General features: G+C 40.6%; 2 protein-coding genes and 2 long non-coding RNA genes across 17 annotated transcripts in view; 2 read left to right on the top strand and 2 right to left on the bottom strand.

Annotated features, from left to right (window-relative positions):
* LOC121718788 (NACHT, LRR and PYD domains-containing protein 3-like) overlaps positions 1 to 20,560 on the top strand; it is a 1,510,793-nt gene that overhangs the window by 745,932 nt on the left and 744,301 nt on the right. The window lies entirely within an intron of this gene.
* Positions 1 to 20,560, bottom strand: part of LOC121719082 — a 530,903-nt gene that overhangs the window by 155,795 nt on the left and 354,548 nt on the right. The gene's annotated exons all lie outside the window — the stretch shown is intronic.
* Positions 1 to 20,560, top strand: part of LOC121718815 (zinc finger BED domain-containing protein 4-like) — a 55,423-nt gene that overhangs the window by 18,348 nt on the left and 16,515 nt on the right. For 2 of the 5 annotated variants that reach the window (XM_042104087.1, XM_042104088.1), the window contains 3 exons: positions 11,731 to 11,798; positions 14,842 to 14,908; positions 15,618 to 15,786. In XM_042104087.1, coding sequence (XP_041960021.1) covers positions 11,731 to 11,798; positions 14,842 to 14,908; positions 15,618 to 15,786 — 304 coding nt within the window. Of the gene's footprint in view, positions 1 to 2,546; positions 3,222 to 3,823; positions 3,923 to 8,759; positions 8,940 to 9,598; positions 9,675 to 11,730; positions 11,799 to 14,841; positions 14,909 to 15,617; positions 15,787 to 20,560 lie in introns of those variants that run through there. The other 3 variants (XM_042104090.1, XM_042104089.1, XM_042104091.1) reach the window with 3 other exon arrangements.
* Positions 1,665 to 12,201, bottom strand: LOC121719115. Its single transcript, XR_006034177.1, has 3 exons — positions 12,190 to 12,201; positions 3,793 to 3,797; positions 1,665 to 1,744 (listed from the first exon to the last, which is right to left on the bottom strand). It is a non-coding gene; the product is annotated as an uncharacterized LOC121719115 (long non-coding RNA).

Genomic DNA, 20,560 nt, shown 5'->3' with positions numbered 1-20,560 from the left:
ATGGAAAAAGATTCACAAGCAATGTACATTATCATGTTTTCAATGTTTCAGACAGATTTCCGTGTGGGACCCTAACATGAAGCTAGGTGGTTATACCATATCAGAGTCTCTGCTTTAAAACAACTTGTACTAATAAGCAGGGTCTACAGACATGTTTTTACGATGGATGGACATTGAGGTACAGTAGGCTACGAAACAAGTAAAGCCCACCCAATACCCAAAGTAACCATCACGTCCTTGTCCACGGGGGCAGCCGTGGCCTACTGGTTAGTGCTTCGGCCTTGTAACCGAAGGGTTGCCGGTTCGAACCCCGATCAGTAGGAACGGCTGAAGTGCCCTTGAGCAAGACTCCTAACCCCTCACTGCTCCCCGAGCGCCGCTGTAGCAGGCAGCTCACTGCGTCGGGATTAGTGTGTGCTTCACCTCACTGTTATGTGTGTTCACTGTGTGCTGTGTGTGTGTTTCACTAATTCACGGATTGGTATAAATGCAGAGACCCAAATTTCCCTCACGGGATCAAAAGAATATATATATGTATATACTTGTTCGTAAAAATCTCCATTTTGGATGTCCACAGATCCAAGTAAACCAGCATTCTCTTTAGAAGGTTTTAAAAAAATATCTGTGTGGGCTAAAACATTGTTTATGTGTGGACGAAAGACCCAAACATAAAATATCTGGTGATGTGTGTACAGGGCCTAAGTTGTGCTAAATCTGAAATAACTCCCTCAAGGTGTTTCCAGGACATTGTGCTCAAGGTGTAAAAATACAGTAATGTTGTTGTACTCCGAGCAGCTTATCACACATGTGGACTAATTAATCCAAGACCAACAGCCTGGTGTAACAATTTGCACCTTTTTCATGGGGCCTAGAGCAGAGAGAGGAAAAGGAAATAAACCCCTGCATGGGCCAAATTTGGATTTTGCTTATAAAATGGATGAACCAAAACTGGGTGAATGTAGCTTTGTATTGTGAAATATCAGAAAAGTATATCATTCACTACACTGGCTATTCAATTAACAACATTTACTGCACTTAATCAATAACAAGATATGCTGGGGTGGGCCAAAATGTGTTGGATTTTGCCCATTTTATGCCACCTTAAAATCATGCAGCATGGCCCAATACAACTGGCATACCCCATCTTGCCAACATGCTGCTGTTTTGAGAGGTCACAGTAACATTGACCACTCGCATCTAATCAGTTCATCTTTGAGTGTAAGTGACTGTGTGCCTGGGGGTACTCCCCCAGAATTTTTTTAATTTGTTTAATGTGATTTCCTGTATTCTGGTGCATTTTGGGGATGGGCAATACTAAATTCAATCAGATTCATAGCCTACATCCTGATGTGTTGATATTGAGGCAATGATTCCATGCAAAGGCTTGGGCTTCAGGGCCCCCTGACACCTTGGGCCCCTGGGCCCGGAAGGCCCGTGCAGTAATCCATCCCTGCCTATGACCTTTGACCATCAAATTCAAATTAATTTGTTATCTGTGAGTGAAAGGCCCTTACCGAAACTAGCTACACTCTCTCCCTAGCCACTTGCACTCCTAACCAAGTGTTAAAGGAACACGCCAACATTTTGGGAAATTATCTTATTGTCTCTGCCAGAGTTAGATAAGATGATGCATACCCTTCTCATCTGTGTGTGTGCAGTACCTCAGTCTGAAGCACCCATTGTTAGCATAGCTTAGCATAGTTCATTGAGGTGAGCAGTTCCAACTAGCCTATAGCACCCAAAACTCCAACATTTTCCCATTTACATGGAGAACTCGATTTAGCTGTAAGGGTGATTCCCACCTGAGTGCACACCGTAACTTATGGGAGTGGGTAGGGATTGGTTTCAGAAAGGGCCAATGTGAATGTTTGTATCACATTTGCAATTATGTCAGGGATTTTTAGAGGTTTATTCACCACAATGGGATGTACATAAGGTCACAGTGACCTTGACCTTTGACCCTTTGACTATCAAAATCTTACAAGTTATTATTTGAGTCCAAGTGACTGTTTCTAGCCCTGAGATATGTTGGAGATATCACATTTGCAAAAAATAGACCTACGGGTATACTGGTGTATGTCGCCCGATGATGTCATTTTGAGCTACCTTAAGGAATATATTACACTCAGGACATTAAATGTAACTTGGATTTGATCAGCAGACATGATTGATGATAATATATCTCCATTTGTCCACCATAAATGACCTAAGCATTATTTTCAACCAATCATTGAAGTAGATATGTATTTGAAATCACTGGCTGGATCACACTATTTAGACAGTTGCCACAAAAAAAAAAAATAATAAAAAGGCCGAGCATTTTTCTCTAAGTCCACATGTTCATGTGCAGAAAGAATTTTGAAAAAAGGAGGTTGCTCATCGGAGATATTCAGGTCTGAATATTGCTATTTTTTGGGTATTCGCCAAAAAGCATGTGACATAGTGGACATGTGCAGTCCTGGACTGACACCAGTCACACCTTACGCCTTGTAACTCCAGTTTTAAACTAACCTTGGATGGACTTTTGATGGCATGGATTGTTACTTTGCTGTGTTTAAATCTGACAGCAGGAGGGATGTCAACATTTTATGCAATTTTGGGCATTTTTTTGAGGTTTTTTGCCCTAAAACAAGGAGGCGGTTCTAACTCCCCCTGGGTTGTTTCAAATTTTGCACTATTTTGGCTTTTTGAGTCTTTAGGTGGACCCCTCAAACTGTCCAAGTTTCATCTAAATCGGTGATGTAGCATGTGCCCCGCCTGGTCCTCTCATGGACACACTCTTAAGCATTCTTCCTTGAGAAAAATTGAACTCCGAGTCCGGGTAAATAGATGGACACAGAGAGGTCAACGGGTAATGATGAGCTGATTTTGGGCTGAGCTCAACGTTGCGCTCCGCCCCACATTGAGCCCAGCCCCGATCTCCAAGCTGCAGCCAGGGGTACTTGAAAACACATGCTGTGTGTTTTTCATCCTGGCCGCTAGAGGGCGGTAAGCCCGCCTACACTAAAGCTAGTAGGCGTCAGTAGAATAAGACAGGTTTTCAAGCAAGCAAGTTTTGAGTGGCTCATCCGAAGAGAAAAGTCTGCTGATCTGTTTTAAATATATTTTTTCTGTTCTACAACGGGAGGTTGCAGTCTCTCTATTTTGAAATCAGCATTCAACAGGCAGCAGGCTTCGACGTCGCTGTCAAACCACCTCGGTTCCGCGAGACTACGGGGAAGGTAGGCAGTCACGCCACTGCTTGCTTGCGTGTATTGTTTGAATGAGATAATCTAAATTGTGTTTCTAGAGTAGTATATGATGAGTCGAGCAGGTCTGAGTAACCTACCACTGCATGCAAACACACACACACACACACACACACACACACACACACACGGAGAGCGTGAATATCCATACGAACCTTTGGCAAATTTGGGATTTACTCTGCAGATTTCAAATTACATTTATGATGACTGCGTATACCACTGAAGATGTGTTGTAACATACGTCTATGCAACGTTCACTTAATAACACAGGACAAATCTATTTCTGAATCTATTTAGCATAGTAGTAATGTTGCAAGGTTGGTTTTCCGCCTGGAGACGCTAGGCGCAGGCAACGTCTATGCAACGTTCACTTAATGACACAGGACAAAATAGTTGGCAAGTTCTCCTTTAATGACAGGACAAATATATTTCTGAATCTATGTAGTAGGTATGGTGCCAGGAGAGCACTGTTGTGCGTGGCATTTTAGTGCGCTCTGGAAGACCCAACATGCTGTTGGGATTATTTTGGTGCTGTGATTGAAACATGCACTGTGTGTGTGTGTGTGGACATGGAGATGGAGATGGAGGATCCATGTGGACCTGTAGACATGAATCACAAGCAAGTCTGCCTCGACCTGGAGAAGGCCACTCAATGCATCACACAAGCATTTCGGGTAAGACACACACACACACACACACATAGATGTATGGATGTATTTTATTTGGAATGACCAATACTGATTAAAACAACACAACATCCAAATATTGACTAAGAGCCTGTTATGTTTCACCTGGGTCATTCCACGTCAATTCAACCAGGGCCCATGCACTTAGGTCTCAAAAAACTCTGAAAAAATTACCAGGTGTACCTATGTTACCCAGGAGGCACACTGTAAAATTACTCTTATGTAAGATCAATACTTTCCAAGATACAGCCAGTTTTAAAGGGAAGGGGGGGGGGGGGGTGTCGATTTTGTTTGGCCTCTTTTTTTTTTGTCAAAGTTCACAAGCCCACAGCGTAAGAACTAAACCATGTAGGAGGCTCAAATTTTGCATGCTGGTACATAAAAAGGAATAGTATGTAGCAAAATCACGTTTCGTTTGGTCTGGATGATCCTGCATGGCTATAGCTGTCCCTCAAAGTTAATCAAAATGTTATTGGAGTTTTTGGCTGGGCTCTGTTTAGGCCTTCAGAAGACATATTTGTACTCAACATAGACTGTTGATTTATTTTCCTTACTGAGATAAGTAGAAACACTCTCACAAAAAGCAATGAACAGAAAATAAATCCCTTCAGGGTCTGAACAGCAGACCTTGCAAGTCTGAAAAATAGCACCCAAACACCTTGTGGGGAATATACAAAGATTTTTTTTTTTATATGTTTTTCTTTATTCTCCATGATCCCTTCTTTTTTAAAAACACCAATTTGACTTGTCTTATGCAAATCTTTCTTTTTTATTTTCCACGCTGAACATGGGCAAAATGCCCCATTGACATCAATATGTTTTACATAGAGTTACCACAGTGCCACCTGTGGTTGTATAGAGTAACCTGTGGTAGCTCTATACAAAACATATTGATCTCAATGGCCTAGCTCCACTGTGATGTGAGTGTATGTGATCTAAGTGGAGCTAGGCGGAATGAAATTCATCTTGCGAGAGTCAGGTTACAAACATTGTGCTAATAGTCAAATGAATAAAGGAATGAATAAATAACTATGTATGTTAAGGATAGAGGTGGCGACGCCCTTGGAAATTGTTGGGAATTTAATTGATTAACACATCACATAAACTGTTATTGAGTGTTGTTGATACACTGAACTACCCTCGGAACCAAATCTGACAGCAAGCAGCTTTGGAGTTTTAGAAGTAGTCGAAGTAGGCTGCAGGCAGGCTGGTGGATACATAACATAACTGGCATGCGTAAGGTAATGGTAAAGTAAAAGCAGCGACCGAAATGCAGTGTTGAAACACGTGTAGGCATTTCGGGTAAGACACACACACACACACACACACACACACACATAGATGTATGGATGTATTTTATTTGGAATGACCAATACTGATTAAAACAACACAACATCCAAATATTGACTATATGTTTTTCTTTATTCTCCATGATCCCTTCTTTTTTAAAAACACCAATTTGACTTGTCTTATGCAGTGTTGACTAATCTGTGGCGGGGCGCCACAAAATAAAAATCGGCCGCCACACATAAATATTCTGTTTAATTTAATTTAATTTAATTTAATTTAAATTAAATATAAGATCATATCCTTGCATTGCCATTGAGCTGCGCTTTTTATGCACGCAGCCTTTCCTTGCCCCGCCCCGCTCTCTCTCTCGTAGCCCGCTGCCCCTCCTCTGCATGTGCATTTCACAAAATATTCACGATTGTTGAAGGATTGTTGTTGCCACATAGAATTGCATAGAAGACGTCTGGCTAAATTGCTATTAAATCCGCTTAGCATCGTGACCATGCGGCGCAAATTTGTTCAAAACTGCTGCATTGAAGTTAACTCTGCTAAGAGAAGCTTATCACAACGTAGGCTACATTGAAGAGACTAAACTAAGTTAAGTTATGCAATCAAGCAGTGTCTCAAAGCTAACGTTAGAATACTGTTTGGATGTCGAATTTAACATGCTTAGCCTACTTACAGCTGCTTGTCAATTTCGTTGAAGGGCTCATTTTATTGACTCTTACACTGAATGTTTGCAAAATCCCGATGTAAATGGAAAAGTGTTTTCCAAAACTCAAAAGTGCTTGTCCCAAGAAGTACGAACCTTTATTTTAACGATGTAGAAAACGTTATGAATTGCATCCACACATCAGCAGCCTTTAAACTGTGTTACAATTGCAATTTGCAAGGGTTCCCTCAAGTGACAGGCACTCAATTAGACCTATACACTACCAAGACGACCCCCCCCCCCCCCCCCCCCCCCTTGTCCAAGTCAGCTACTTGGTTGTATAGAGTAACCTGTGGTAGCTCTATACAAAACATATTGATCTCAATGGCCTAGCTCCACTGTGATGTGAGTGTATGTGATGTGAGTGGAGCTAGGCGGAACGAAATTCATCTGGCGAGAGTCAGGTTACAAACATTGTGCTAATAGTCACATGAATAAAGGAATGAATAAATAACTATGTATGTTAAGGATAGAGGTGGCGTCGCCCTCTCCAAACATGCAGACCGCCTATCGTTGCTGACACACAACAGTATTCAATAACAGTACTCGGCTCTATTATGGTGTTACATGCTCCAAATCTAAAGCACTTTGAGCTGCATTCTGTGTATGAAAGGTGCTCTACAAATAATAATAATAATAATAATTATTATTATTATTATTATTATTATTATTATTATTATTTGCTTAGTGGTCTTTTTACTCAGTCCAGCAAGTTGCAAGCCTCTAACACAGAGTCTGTGCACATGTCCTAGACTACTATAAATTAGGATAGTCTGTTTTGTGCTGTAACCACACACACTGATAAAGGTTTTGTTAATGGCTGGCTGGTATTTTAACATTTTCTCAGTAAAAACGCAAGTCCATGTAAGCACCAAAGCAACAACCTATCTCCAAAATCAGAATGTTTTTAGAAAGTTAATCGACAACTACAACTGTTGAGCCTTCTGGAGTTGTCGTGGAAACCACTGTTGAGCCTTCTGGAGGTGTCGTGGAAAGGCTGTTTTGTTGGTGATATTTTTGTTAGTGAATTGTTGTGAAGTGATTTTGGTTTTAACTGTAAAAAGGCTTGATTTAGACTGACCTCTGTGTGAAATCCCCAACCTTTAGCACTAGGAATTTAACATCTCTCCTGTGTATATTTGAAATGCACAAAACAGTATTTGTGAAAAAAGTGTATGTTTTAACATGCTTGTGTGTCTGCTGTGCTTTGATCAGCATGAAGTGGTTAAGACTCACTGACACAGGCCAACCAGGGGGGTATTCCATCAACCTCGCTAAAGGCCAAACCTGGCTTATTTTGATAAGTCTCGCAAATTTTAGTGATAATTCCGTTCCATTAATGAGGTTAACATGAATCCCAGCTTGGTAACTATGGGAATTTATGCCACAGAACTAACCTGCTCTGTAGCAGGTTAACTTTCAAGCTAAATTAAGCTATGTTGCAAAAAAAAAACAATCAGACGGAAAACGAGTCCAAAAAGATGGTTCCGTCAACCTGTGCTTTCTTCACCTGTAGCCTACAACTTCAAAAATAGATGTATGCCTAGAAATGTTTTTTTCCGACAGTGTCACCAAGCATGGATTTACACACCCACTTGTTCCAAAGAATTTATGAAGATTATGCGACTTAAAATGTTTTAACTTCACGTGCGTGTGGTTCTAGGGATCGTGCTACTCTACGTCATGTACGTTCTGTGGTGGTGTTACGTGCAACGAGACGGCGTAGCAAAGGAGTTACATTCTTGCGTGTTCACAGGTTCGCTTCCCATACGAAGTGTTAAGGCTACATAGTTTATCACCTTGATAATGACAGTTTTAGTTATACTCTTTAATGAAAGACATACTGTTGATAAAGGGTCATGCACATTTGGTAGGCTGTTCATTGACAGTGATATGCTTTGCCAATGGGCTATATTATATCTGATGTAAGCCAAAGGATAATTCTGTAGCCTGGCCTATAGGCAGCTAATAATTAAAACTGCTTCATGTGTCGACGATTGTTCATGAATGTCAAATCAACTGTTTGCTACACAGATTAAATACTAGGCATAAATGACAAATTAAAAGCCATTGCATTTCAGATAATTAGCTGTACTGTATTTCAAACACTTTGGGACTTATGGGAGACAATACTATTATGTTGATACTAATTTATTTTATGACCACCTACATCTAGATAATAATTTGGAGTGAACTCTTTTACAGTAGCCTAATCTAAGAACGTAGGCTATAGTATAGTTTTGAATATCCATATGCCAAAGTTGTTTTTGAGTTATACTATTTATTCATTCACTCGTTTTGTTCAAGCATAGACTGTATGACTGTATAGAGTGAAGCTAATCAAACTCGCAATTTATTTCAAACCATTAGCATTGTGGTTTTAAATGTAGGCCTATGCTTTCATTATCATCCTATTTCTGTAGGCAGTCTATTTTTCGATGTTAAATTTGATGACTTTTGATCAAAATCCTGTAGATGGCGCTTGCCAAATCGAACAGAAATCGTCTAGTATTGTCTTAATTTTACGACATATCCTCTTTTCGTCAATCTACTGTTTTGGTCTACTGTTCTACCTCGTGCACGAGCAGAAATGAAGCTGAACTAAACCTTGCTTGAATAAACGAGGCCAAGATGCCTCTAACTTGAGTTAATGGAACGGCTTCAGCCCCAAGTGAAAGTCTACAGTATGCTAGTTTAAGCCAGGCTATTTCTGTTAAGCGCCGCCTTCATTAGCGAGGTTGATGGAATACCCTCCAGGTGAGTGTGTGTGTGTGCGTTTGTGTGTGTGATCTAACATGCTTGATGTTGTTCTGCCTTCATCAGCATGAAGTGGTTAAGAACCAGGAGCTCTGTATGATGATATGTCGTCTGGAAGAGAAGGAGGCGGAGACTGGGCGGAGCCTGACAGAGCAGGTGGAGTCAAACAAGCAGCTGAAGCTGAAGATCGATGAACTGCAGAAACACCTGGAGGAGAAAAACAACTCACTGACACAGGCCAACCAGGTGAGTGTGTGTGTGTGTGTGTGTGTCATTACGTTGGACAGTAGAGTTAATCAGTAGAATTTGGTAGTATGGTTGGAGAGTGTAGTGTACTGTCCAAGTATGTTGTTTAGTGACAAACCTAGGTAAGTTAAGTTGAAGTAAACTTCCTAAAAGAAGAGCTGAATGGTTTCATTCTCGTGCTTCGTGAAGAAATGTTCATTAGTGAACATGCTTGCAGATTCAAACATGCGCTCTTACTCCAAGAAGAGGCGACTCGGGAAAATCTCATTCAGGTCGGGACTAACTTAGCTGCCTTGACACGAGCGCTTCCCTATGAATAACACCCATTGCGCATCGGGTGCTACCTGGGCCTAGGCTACAGATACAAATTTTTTTTTTAAAAACTCCTGTTTTTCACGTCAGTTCGCGCCCCACCTGGCATGTCTCCGCGACCCACAGTTTGAGAAACGCCGCTTTACCCTCCGTCTCCACTCTCGAATATTTTGTTAATGCGGAGAAAATACGTTTTTAATGTGCAGTGCAAATGCGGAAGTTAAGTTACCAACGTGGGATAGAGAAAACGTTTGAAAAGGCATATGACTTAGATCTTTTTTCGCGTACCCCCTGAAATCAGTCCACGTACTCCACTTTGACAACCGTGGCCGTAGGGCTCTTGTTGTAGGAGGTTTACCATTTACTCTGAGTTAACGCACCCAGGTTTGTCACTGTGCAAACCACATGCTTGGACACCCCCATGTGAGTTTGGGGTGTGCTTTATGTTTGTGTGTGTGTGTGTGTAGTAGAACTTGGTGGACTATTGGTTGGAGAGTACTGACTACTGATTTACCATGCATCAAAAGTTCTTTCTCCTGAAGTAACATTTTGGAATAATTACTGTATGTGTGTGTTTAAACATTGACTTAGTTGTGGCGGCCCACCACAATCATTGACCACCACACAATGGTTTTCTATGTTGTACAACTTAAATTGGATGAAATCATTTCATTGTAGAGCTATGTGCACCTTTGCACAGCCTCTCTGTCCCTCAACGAACCTGCATGCACATTTAAAGAAAACATTAAAAATCCTGCAAGGATTGTTGTTGGCGTAGAAGACGACTGGCTAAATCGTGATTAAATCTGGTTAGCATCAGGGCTCCGAACCGGTTCAAGGAACGAAAACGAAAACCGAAAACGATCGGAATTTTACGAGGAGCGGAAACGGAAACGAAAACAAAATGGTCTTCAACTGTTCCGGAACAGAAACGTTATTCTGAAATCCACAAAACCGGTTAATAATGTTTTTTTTCGTTCTCTATATATTTTATAAAATTTCACAAAAGCATATCCTAAGTGTTCTACTCGTTTGATTGTAGGCGAACAACCTAATAATTTGATTTCTGCAGTTTGAAAAAAAAACCCCGAATAAATGGACATTTGGTCCAAATGTGTATATTTTGTCTTGCCGTTGTAATGTAACCTATCCGTCTGCCACTTCGGATCTTAGGCCAGCTCGTAGCGTAGGCTACTGAAACTGATTTGGAAATTGCTTGTAGCCTATGCATAATAGCCTATTTTGCCTGTCCACGCCTTGTCGTTTTAAAGTCGGGATTTGAAATGTTTGCGCAATTATAGCCTATTATCCCGGGATTAACGGGAAATTTGAGATAGGCCTTGTCAGCAACAGACAGGTTCGTTTATAAACAGGGTTGGAATTATAGCGCAAGCCTTTGAAGATCTCCATATGGATAAAATTTAGGCTGCAACCAGGTAAGGAGTTTAGCACGTATCCAGACATATTTTTGATAAGAAATGATTTATAGGCATAGGTTAGGCCTACAGTAAATCTGTAGTCTATGGGATGGATAGCCCATCTGAATGTTTTTGGGTGCCGCCTGTGATTTATTATTTTGGGGCATAGCTACGGTATAGGCTAAATCAAGGGGAAATAATGAGTACGTCTATTCTAAAGTCCATAAAAATAGACTTGATAGGCCCGCCAAACACTGCCGGAACTTTAAGAACGAACGATATTTTGCGTTCCGAACCGGTTCAGGACCGATATGTTGGTGGCGGAACGCATGCAAGAACGAAAACGTTAAACATAGGCCTACCTGAACCGTTCGGAACGGAACGTTTGAAAAATAATTTAGTTTTCAAGCCCTGGTTAGCATCATAACCACGTTGCGCAAATTTGTTCAAAACTGTGAACATCCCATGTCACCTTAACCTGGCAATAGCCAGATGAATTTCGCTCCGCCTAGCTCCACTCATCCATCTGGAACCGATCCATTGAAGTGTTGCTTCAGAAGGCTGGACCTAATCAAAAAATGCTTGCATATGATTGAATAAGCCACTTGTCCGTCATCTATTGACGTGCTACTTCAACCACTCGCATTGAAGCCAACCCGTGACGCTAATAACAGACTCACAGTCGCTTCTACGCTATGTCACATCTATGAAACTCCCGCCCTGCGTCCTGATTGGCTAAACCATAAAGTTGGTTGGAGAAATCACTCTCAATGGAAGAGGTCCCAGATGGATGTGAGTGAAGCTAGGCGGAGCTAAGCGGAACGACATTCATCTGGCTAGGGTCAGGTTAATGTCACCCATCACCACAAATAGAATTCAATTCTGTGGGAAACACTGACCATGCATCAAAAGCTCTTTCTCCTGAAGTAACATTTTGGAATAATTACTGTATGTGCGTGCATGTATTTAACAAGTGTGTCTGTATATGTGTGCATGTATTTAACGAGTGTGTCTGTATGTGTGTGCATGCATTTAACGAGTGTATCTGTATGTGTGTGCAGACTGTGTCTCTCCTGAAGAATGAACTAAGGGATCTGCTTCAACAGCTGAAAGACCAACGAAGTAATAGGTACACACACACACACACACACACACACACATCAAAACAGAGAGGAATATGTTTGTGTTTGTAGGTGTGAATGCAGACTTGCAGACTGTGGCTTTCTTGATGAAACACGTAGAGGGCATTATGCCTACTGATTGTTATTGAACGTAATGTCCTGTAATGCACCTTGATCTTGAGGATGTTTTAGAGTTTACATAATGGAAATATGTTTGTTCCAAATGATACCAAGATCCACGCACAGCCTGGTTAGGTGCAGGTAGATTGCAGGAACAATTTTGAGATAGTTCTACCGCACACTGTTTTGACGTTTACTTGATTTTATTCAGAGCGAACTATGTTTGCTCGAAATATGTTTGTATTAATGTATTTTGGAAAGTACATTTTAAACTGGTACAAAAGAATTCCCTGATATTCCATGAATTTGCCCCAAAAATTATAACATTCCCTGACTTAGACTGAAATACCATGATATTCTAGAAATTCCATGACCCGTGGGAACCCTGTTGCATCCACTTATCAGTTGCCATGGGAACCCTGTTTAATTGTATCCAAATATCAGTTGTTGTGGGAACCCTGTTGAATTGCATCCACATTTCAGTTGCCATGGGAACCCTGTTGAATTGCATCCACATATCAGTTGCCGTGGGAACCTTGTTGAATTGCACAATTTCAGTTGCTTAAAACTGTGAGACTCCATTTTCCTCGTAGCTCTTTTTTTTTGTATATTTTTTTGGCCTTTTTTTGCCTTTAATCAGATAGGATAGTGGAGAATGACAGGAAGTGAGTGGGAGAGAGAGTCGGGGTGGGATCCGGAAAGGATCACGGGGCGGGAATCAAACCCGGGTCGCCGGTGTACAGTGCAGGTGCCCCAGCCAGTTGCGCCACGGCCTAAATCTAAATCAGCTTTTTACCACCTCAAAAATATTGTCAAACTCAGAGGGCTGATGTCAAAACATGACTTAGAAAAACTCATTCATGCATTTATCTCCAGCAGGGTTGATTACTGCAATGGACTGTTCACAGGCCTTCCTAAAAAGACTATTAAACAGCTTCAGGTGATACAAAATGCAGCAGCTAGGACTCTAACAAAAACTAAAAGAACTGACCACATTACTCCAATTCTTAAGTCCTTGCACTGGCTTCCAGTAAGTCACAGAATTGACTTTAAAGCACTATTGCTTGTTTATAAATCAGTAAATGGAGCAGGACCTAAATACTTGTCAGACATGCTTCAGCAGTACACACCTTCTCGTCCTCTCAGGTCCCAGGTGAAAAACCTGCTAGTAAAACCTACAGTTAGAACTAAACATGGTGAAGCAGCTTTTAGCTGCTATGCGGCTCAGCTGTGGAACCAACTTTCGGATGACATTAAAAAGGCCCCAACTGTAGCCAGTTTTAAATCTAGACTTAAGACCAAACTGTTCTCAGACGCTTTCTGCTAACTGTGCCGAGTTACAAATTCTGAATCTGCCTCGATAATTATTCTACTTTGTCTTTTATTACTTTTTTTACTACTTTTGCCTTTGTTTTTGCTTACTAATTATTCTTTATTTTTAAATGATTTTACCTTGTGTTTTATGTTTTCCTTTTATTAGGCCATCCTTAAAAATATTTTTGTTTGCAGTAACAGCCAAAAAAAATTAAAAATGGGTCGGTAGGTAGGTCAATATTTTTTTTTTTCAAGATTCAAAGTAAAAAAAAAAGCACAATTTTGGTCATGGTGATTACGTAGGAATGAATTTACACAAATGTGCATATCGTGACGTAACTGACTGGGTCTTCAACCCGTGCCTTCAGGCGCACCATTGCAAACCTCATTCTGATGCAGGTTATATAGACCAGCCTTTCTCAAACTTCTTTGACCTGAGGCCCGGTCATGGCAGACTTTTGGGTCATAGGGCTCATCTACATGTACCCAGAAAGAAGGCTACAATAGCTCTTGGCCACGTTATATTGAAATTTGACTATACAATACTCAATGCTATACAGTGTATTATACAGTCTCTGCTCTGTTTCTAAGGAAGTTCCAAAAAACAACGTCGTTCTATTAAGTTTCGTTAAATAAATAAATAGCCTTCCAACAGGTTGAAGCGGAGCTTTGATACCAACGTTATCGATTAGTTTCAGTTTCTCTCGCGCAGACGCGCACTGAATGAATGCTCATACCACCACTTAATTGTAGGGCTCCATGTTTAATGACATCGATAGCAGAAACGTTTGTTTTCTTTTTTCGTCGATCCGCGGTTTCTTGATCAACTGCGCAGCAAATTATCAGATGAAGCACCGGGCCTAATTTCACTCCACGACTCCGCGGACCAGCAGTCTCCATGTTGCGGACCCATATTTTGAGAAATGCTGAATAGACCACAACCAATTTCAATACTCCGACACGGTCACCGTTAGACTAGGGGGAGGAGGGATGAGAAAAGATCTGGCCACAGTTCTTCCAGAACTTCGTGCCAAGTAAAAGCGTTATCAGTTTGTGTGAATGAAACGAAGCGTAGGCCATAGTGTGACATGTGTAAAACCAATGGTGTAGAGATGACGCCACAGGTTTTTTTTTAAGTGAGCCACGTTTGCATGTAGGCAATTTATATTCACAATACTTGGGCCTACTAAAAGAAATATTATTTTATTGCATTTGTATTGGTTGTTTAGAGTAAAAAAAAAACAATCGGTCGGTATTAACGCAAGTTTACAACCGGCAAGTCGGTCGGACTAAAAGGGGAAAAAAATAAATATTTGGGTCGGTTCTAAATTGACAGGGTCGGTCGGGTTACGGCAAACGAAAATATTTTTAAGGATGGCCTTATGATCTTTACCTTTTAACTATTCTTTGACTATATTGCCCTTCTATGCTTTTATTTGTTATTATCGTTTGGTTTTGTTTATGTAAAGCACATTGAATGACCTCTGTGTATGAAATGTGCTATATAAATAAACTTGACTTGACTTGACGGCCGGATGTTGCTTAAACACACACACACTGATTCAGCCCTATTTGAAATTGCAAGTGTTTTTTTTGTTTTGTTTTTTTTCCCCACAGGGCAGTTCGGATGGTGCTTGAGAGGCTGCATGGCTGGGAGAGCCATTTGAACGGGAGACACACACAGGTGCACACACACACACACAGGTGCACACACACACACACAGGTGCACACACACACACACACAGGTGCACACACACACACACACACACACACACAGGTGCACAAACACACACACACACACTCATACATTTTCTCTGTCATGTACAACACACACAGGCACACAAACACTCTCATGCAAACACACACACACACACTCATATGCAAACACACACACACACACACTCATATGCAAACACACACACTCATATGCAAACACACACACTCATATGCAAACACACACTCATATGCAAACACACACACTCATATGCAAACACACACACATACACTCATATGCAAACACACACACACACACACACACTCATATGCAAACGCAAAACACACATACACTCATATGCAAAAACACACACATACACTCATATGCAAACACACACACACACACACACACTCATATGCAAACACACACACTCATATGCAAACACACACACATACACTCATATGCAAACACACACACACACACACACACTCATATGCAAACGCAAAACACACATACACTCATATGCAAAAACACACACATACACTCATATGCAAAAACACACACATACACTCATATGCAAAAACACACACATACAAACAAACATTCTAACGGCTGTCATGTACACACACACACACTCATTTGCACACACATTCTAATGTCTGTTATTGTGTTTTGCAGCAAATCAAGAGTCGCAGTTCTCCTCTCCAATCAGAACAGCTGATGGCAGCTGATGAGCCAGACCAGCTGATGTCAGAACAGATGATGTCATCTGACGGTCAGATTCCACTGATCTTGGGGATTAAAGAAGAAAATTCTGTTCATGGATATGAGGAGTGCAGTCAGTATGGTAAGAAATTTTGGGTCAGAGCACACACACGAACGGACACGCGAACGCTTACACCCACACACACGGACACAGGCACACACACACGAAAACACACACACTGTGTACACTAGAGATGCAACGGTACATTATTGAACCGAATGATGTGAGAGAAGAAGAATGTGTGTGTGTGTGTGGGAGGGGTATATGGTTGAGGAGTAAAAGGGGTCTTGCGACACTCTTAGTCGCCTACGGTTCAATACACAGACGTGAACCATGATAAGTCGGTACATCTGTCACTTAATAGTTTATGCAAAAGTTTCGAGTTGCGCCACAAACTGTACGTCACGCAGGTTAGTCACAGGACATCTCCAGAGAGCCAGTGCGTGGGCCCTATGGCATCTGCCACCTGTCGGCACTTCCTTGCTAATGTAGCAAAGCGCCGATAGGTTGATGCGCTCTGTATCCAAATAAGTTTGAAATCGTCAGGACACAGCTGACCGCTCCAACACGTGTGGAGATTAGCTAGACAGAGAAACAAACCTTGAAGAGGTGTATTCGTCTTTCGTATCCACTTTGAGGGAACGTTCAGCTAATTTTTTTCAAAATGCAGTCAACTAGAGCAGACACTCGCATGGGGTTGCTTATCCTGTTGCTATCTCCCAGCCCGCCGTATCCATAGCTACCTTAGTGCAGCAACTGGCCAGTCTCTCACTGTTGCTTGTCAACAACAATTTGCTATTAAAATGAACAAAAACAAAACTGCAAAAACACATGTCTCTAAAATGGTATCTAAAGTGAAACTACACATTGAGCGGATTTCTTGATGGCGCTGTATGGAAGGCCTTCCCACCCCCCACCAATTTCATCCAATCACAGTAAGTAGCATAGATATTCTAAGATCTGATTTGAATTCATAATGAAATGACACGTGCTTTGAAAATTTAGCCAACACTAGCTGCTAAGCCAAGGTTAGCTCAAATGCTTTCAATCTGTTCAAATAGCTGGCAGTGATGAGCATTCAATTTAAGTACTACTTTTAAACTTATCTATGCAGGAAAGAGTTTACTCAGTAATGAGCTAGCAGTTAGTGCTAGCTAACTTCCAGGCAGCCAATTATTTTTTTGGGTGGTTATGAGAGTGACTGAGTAGTTCTATGTATAGTGCTATATGTAGTTAGGCTTTAGCCTATGTCTCCCAGTCTGCTTATTTAAACAGCTACGAGACAACCTAGTTTTAAGTTAGCTGCACAAAGGCATGGTTGAGTGGCTTTAGCCTATGTCTCCTAGTCTGCTTATTAGTTTTAAGTTAGCTGCACAAAGGCCTGGTTGAGTGGGTGTCTTTCCAAAACTCCTTTAGGCATCCAGCTAGATAAGTTGTAAAACATCTAGACATAGCAGCTAAGACATGCTACCTCTGGGCCAGCAGTTGAATTGAAGATAACTGGAAGGCAGCACAGACGATGTATTTGTAATACTGGGTAGCTCAAAGGCAGCCAATTATTGCTAGATAACTGTTAGGCATCCAGAGAGAGGTAGATACAGACAGACTTCCGACGTGTAAGGCTGCTTAACGCACAATCAGCCAGCATGTAGATAAATGGGAGGCTTCTGGTAGCGTAAGGCGTACAGCCGGCTTCATAATACTGCCTACTTTTGAGGCAGCCTGTTGAACAAACAGACTTACTGTTTTGTAGTGCTGACTTACTGAGACAGCCAGTTGAATTTTAAATAATGGCAAGGCAGATATGTATTTTGCTATGTAACAAACTCTAAACCAGTTTTTAGATGTAGACGTACAAACTGACTTCCACTGCTTTGTAAAACTAGCTTCATCCACTTGTTAATTTCTGATAACTTTGAGGCATTTTAAATAATTGTATTCCATTTAGATAACTAAGAGGTAGCCACTTAATTTGAGTTATTTGATATATAACTGTGTACCCTGCTTACACAACTGTTTTGCCTCTCTTTTCATTATGTAGGTCTATTTATGGAAAAGATGCCTGTGGTCACACCAGGTAAGGGTAAACCTGAATACATGTTCATTCAGGGTCATTCTAAATTACACATCAATTTACCATTTTTATTGCTTGCACAAAAATTTGACATTTTTATTGCTTTAAGCCCTTTTTTTTTTTTTGTTTCAAGGGCCAGCGAAAAGGTCCAGAATTGAAATGTGTCTATTGCTTTAAGCCCTTTTTTTGTTTTGTTTCAAGGGCCAGCGAAAAGGTCCAGAATTGAAATGTGTCATGGATCACGCCCGGTCTCCAAGGACTCCCCAGGGCCCCAAGACCACTGTAAGGATCCCTACGTTGCACAAGACCCCAAACTAGATCCCCCAGGCGTACAAGGCCCCAAGGCTTTTCGGTGTGTGCCGAGCCTCCTAAAGGTGTGCTCAGGTCACCGCACACACAGGTAAAAGGGTTACGTTTCAGAGATTAACATTTAGGCTTAAAAGAGTACCGAAGCCATGACATAGCATTGTCAAGGCAGCAATTTCACTGGATCTAAACAAATCATCGAACCATTGAAATCACCATAGCGGTGGCTTTCTTAATCTATCTCAATAATTTTACAACGTTTCTAAGACGTTAGTATATTTTTTTTACACTGTAGGAATCACATACTACAACATATATTCATACCAACACGATCAAATTCGTGACTACAGAGTTTTATTTTAGCATGGGTTTCCTCTGTTTCATAGGAAAATAGAATGTCTGTAATTTTCATAAACAACCTGACAATGATGGCTAATCACAAGTTTGCAACAACATCTCTGTCGTTTTCATTTCTCGGATTTACTGCAGGCTCATTATCACTCATTGGCCTCTGTTTTTTAAATATGTCTGACAAAGGTACCCTGTGTCTGTGGAGGAGGTGAAGAGGAGGACTGCTCCTCCAGAGACCATGTCTGTCAGTACACTGACATCGCTCCTTCGAATGAATAAAAATGAGAAAAGGCGCCTAAGGGAGGAGCTGGGCAAGGTGGGCGTGGTCCCGGGGCCCGCCACCCAGGTGACCTCATTGTGCACCAGACTTACGGAGGGTACAGTTTAATTGTTAACAGTTTTACATTCAGTTTGGTTGCAAAGTTGGTTATGTTGCTATGTAGTTGAAAACAAATGCACTTTAACATAAGAATTTAGTACAGTTCAATTATTAACAGTTTTATAATAATAATAATAATAATAATAATAATAAGTTTATAAATTATGTAGCACCTTTCTCAAACCCAAGGTGGCTTAACATACTAGAAGGAAAGCATAACAACAATAACAAAACAAAACAATACAACAAGACAAGCTATGTGTATGGAGCTACACGTTACATTCAATTTGGTTGCAAAGTTGGTTATGTTGCTATGTAGTTGAAAAGAAATGCACTTTAACATTTGAATTTAGTACAGTTCAATTATTAACAGTTTTATAATAATAATAATAATAATAATAATAATAATAATAATAAGTTTATAAATTATGTAGCACCTTTCTCAAACCCAAGGTGGCTTAACATACTAGAAGGAAAGCATAACAACAATAACAAAACAAAACAATACAACAAGACAAGCTATGTGTATGGAGCTACACGTTACATTCAATTTGGTTGCAAAGTTGGTTATGTTGCTATGTAGTTGAAAAGAAATGCACTTTTACATTACATTACATTACATTTGGCTGACACTTTTTAACCAAAGCGACTAACAACATGGTAAACAGTAAGTTTTAGAACAATTCTCACAATTTTAGGACAGTTTAAAAAAAAAAAACATTAGAGTACAGTAAGAATAAGTGCGTCGGTGAGTGCTGTTTTTAACAGTTACTTGTCAGTTTGAAACGGCTGGTGAGTGCTAGGATCAGTAAGACTTGTTGTAAGTGTTGCTATGAGAGTAGATGTTCTCTAAAGAGCTGGGTCTTCAGGAGTTTTTTGAACTCCACTTTAACATAACAATTTATCGAAAAGCTGTGTTCTATTCTATTCACGTTTATTTTCTGTTTTATATTTTGTTAAGGGGAAGCTAAGGACCTTTGCCAGTCGGTCGTTGTTCTTGCCACTAAGGGCATTAACTTTGACGCGGTGACCATGCCGATGGCCGCTGACCCAAGCGTGGCAATAGGGAAAACAACAGAGTTAAAGTAAGCATTTGCAAAAAATATATACAAACATACCAATGTGTTTGTTTTTTTGTTTTTTTTTTACATTTTTATGAAAAATGGCATGTCCAAAAGTATTCATACCCTTTTTATATAATCAATGGAAACATATTTATTTGCCATCAAAGCTCTCAGAATTTTGGACTTGCCATTTTTTTTTATTCCATGTTTCTACCACATTATCTTACAACCTTGTGCATGTGGCAGTGTCATTTTCAGTCAGAACAAGTTGAGTCAATTACAATAGGTTTGAAACTTCACTATGTTGATGTAAATGCACAGGTAAAGCTATATACTGAGAACATTCAATGTCTCCCTCCAGATACCAGTTGCAAAATTTGGCCCAGGAGGTCCAGAGGAATGGCGAGGTCTTCCACCACTTGAGCCATGGCCTGGGGCCCGGAATGGTAGAAGTTGTGGTGGACATTTTGGCGAAATGCATAGATGCCAACATTGAAAAAATGCTGTCATAACCCCCCTACCCCCACCACAATATTTTTGCACAGTTTTTGCATTTTTGCCTGTTTGCGTTTGAGTTATTTTTTATGTAAGGTTAATGGTTTTATAAAGAGTTATTGACATCTTCCAAAGTGTGTGTTTTTCATTTAACCTTCGTCTAATATCTTCTTAAACCTATGATGT

The sequence above is a fragment of the Alosa sapidissima genome, chromosome 9, assembly GCF_018492685.1.
Source record: "Alosa sapidissima isolate fAloSap1 chromosome 9, fAloSap1.pri, whole genome shotgun sequence".
NCBI lineage: Eukaryota > Metazoa > Chordata > Actinopteri > Clupeiformes > Clupeidae > Alosa > Alosa sapidissima.
Note: the sequence above shows the minus strand (reverse complement) of the source record. Positions and strands in the feature narration are given on the sequence as shown.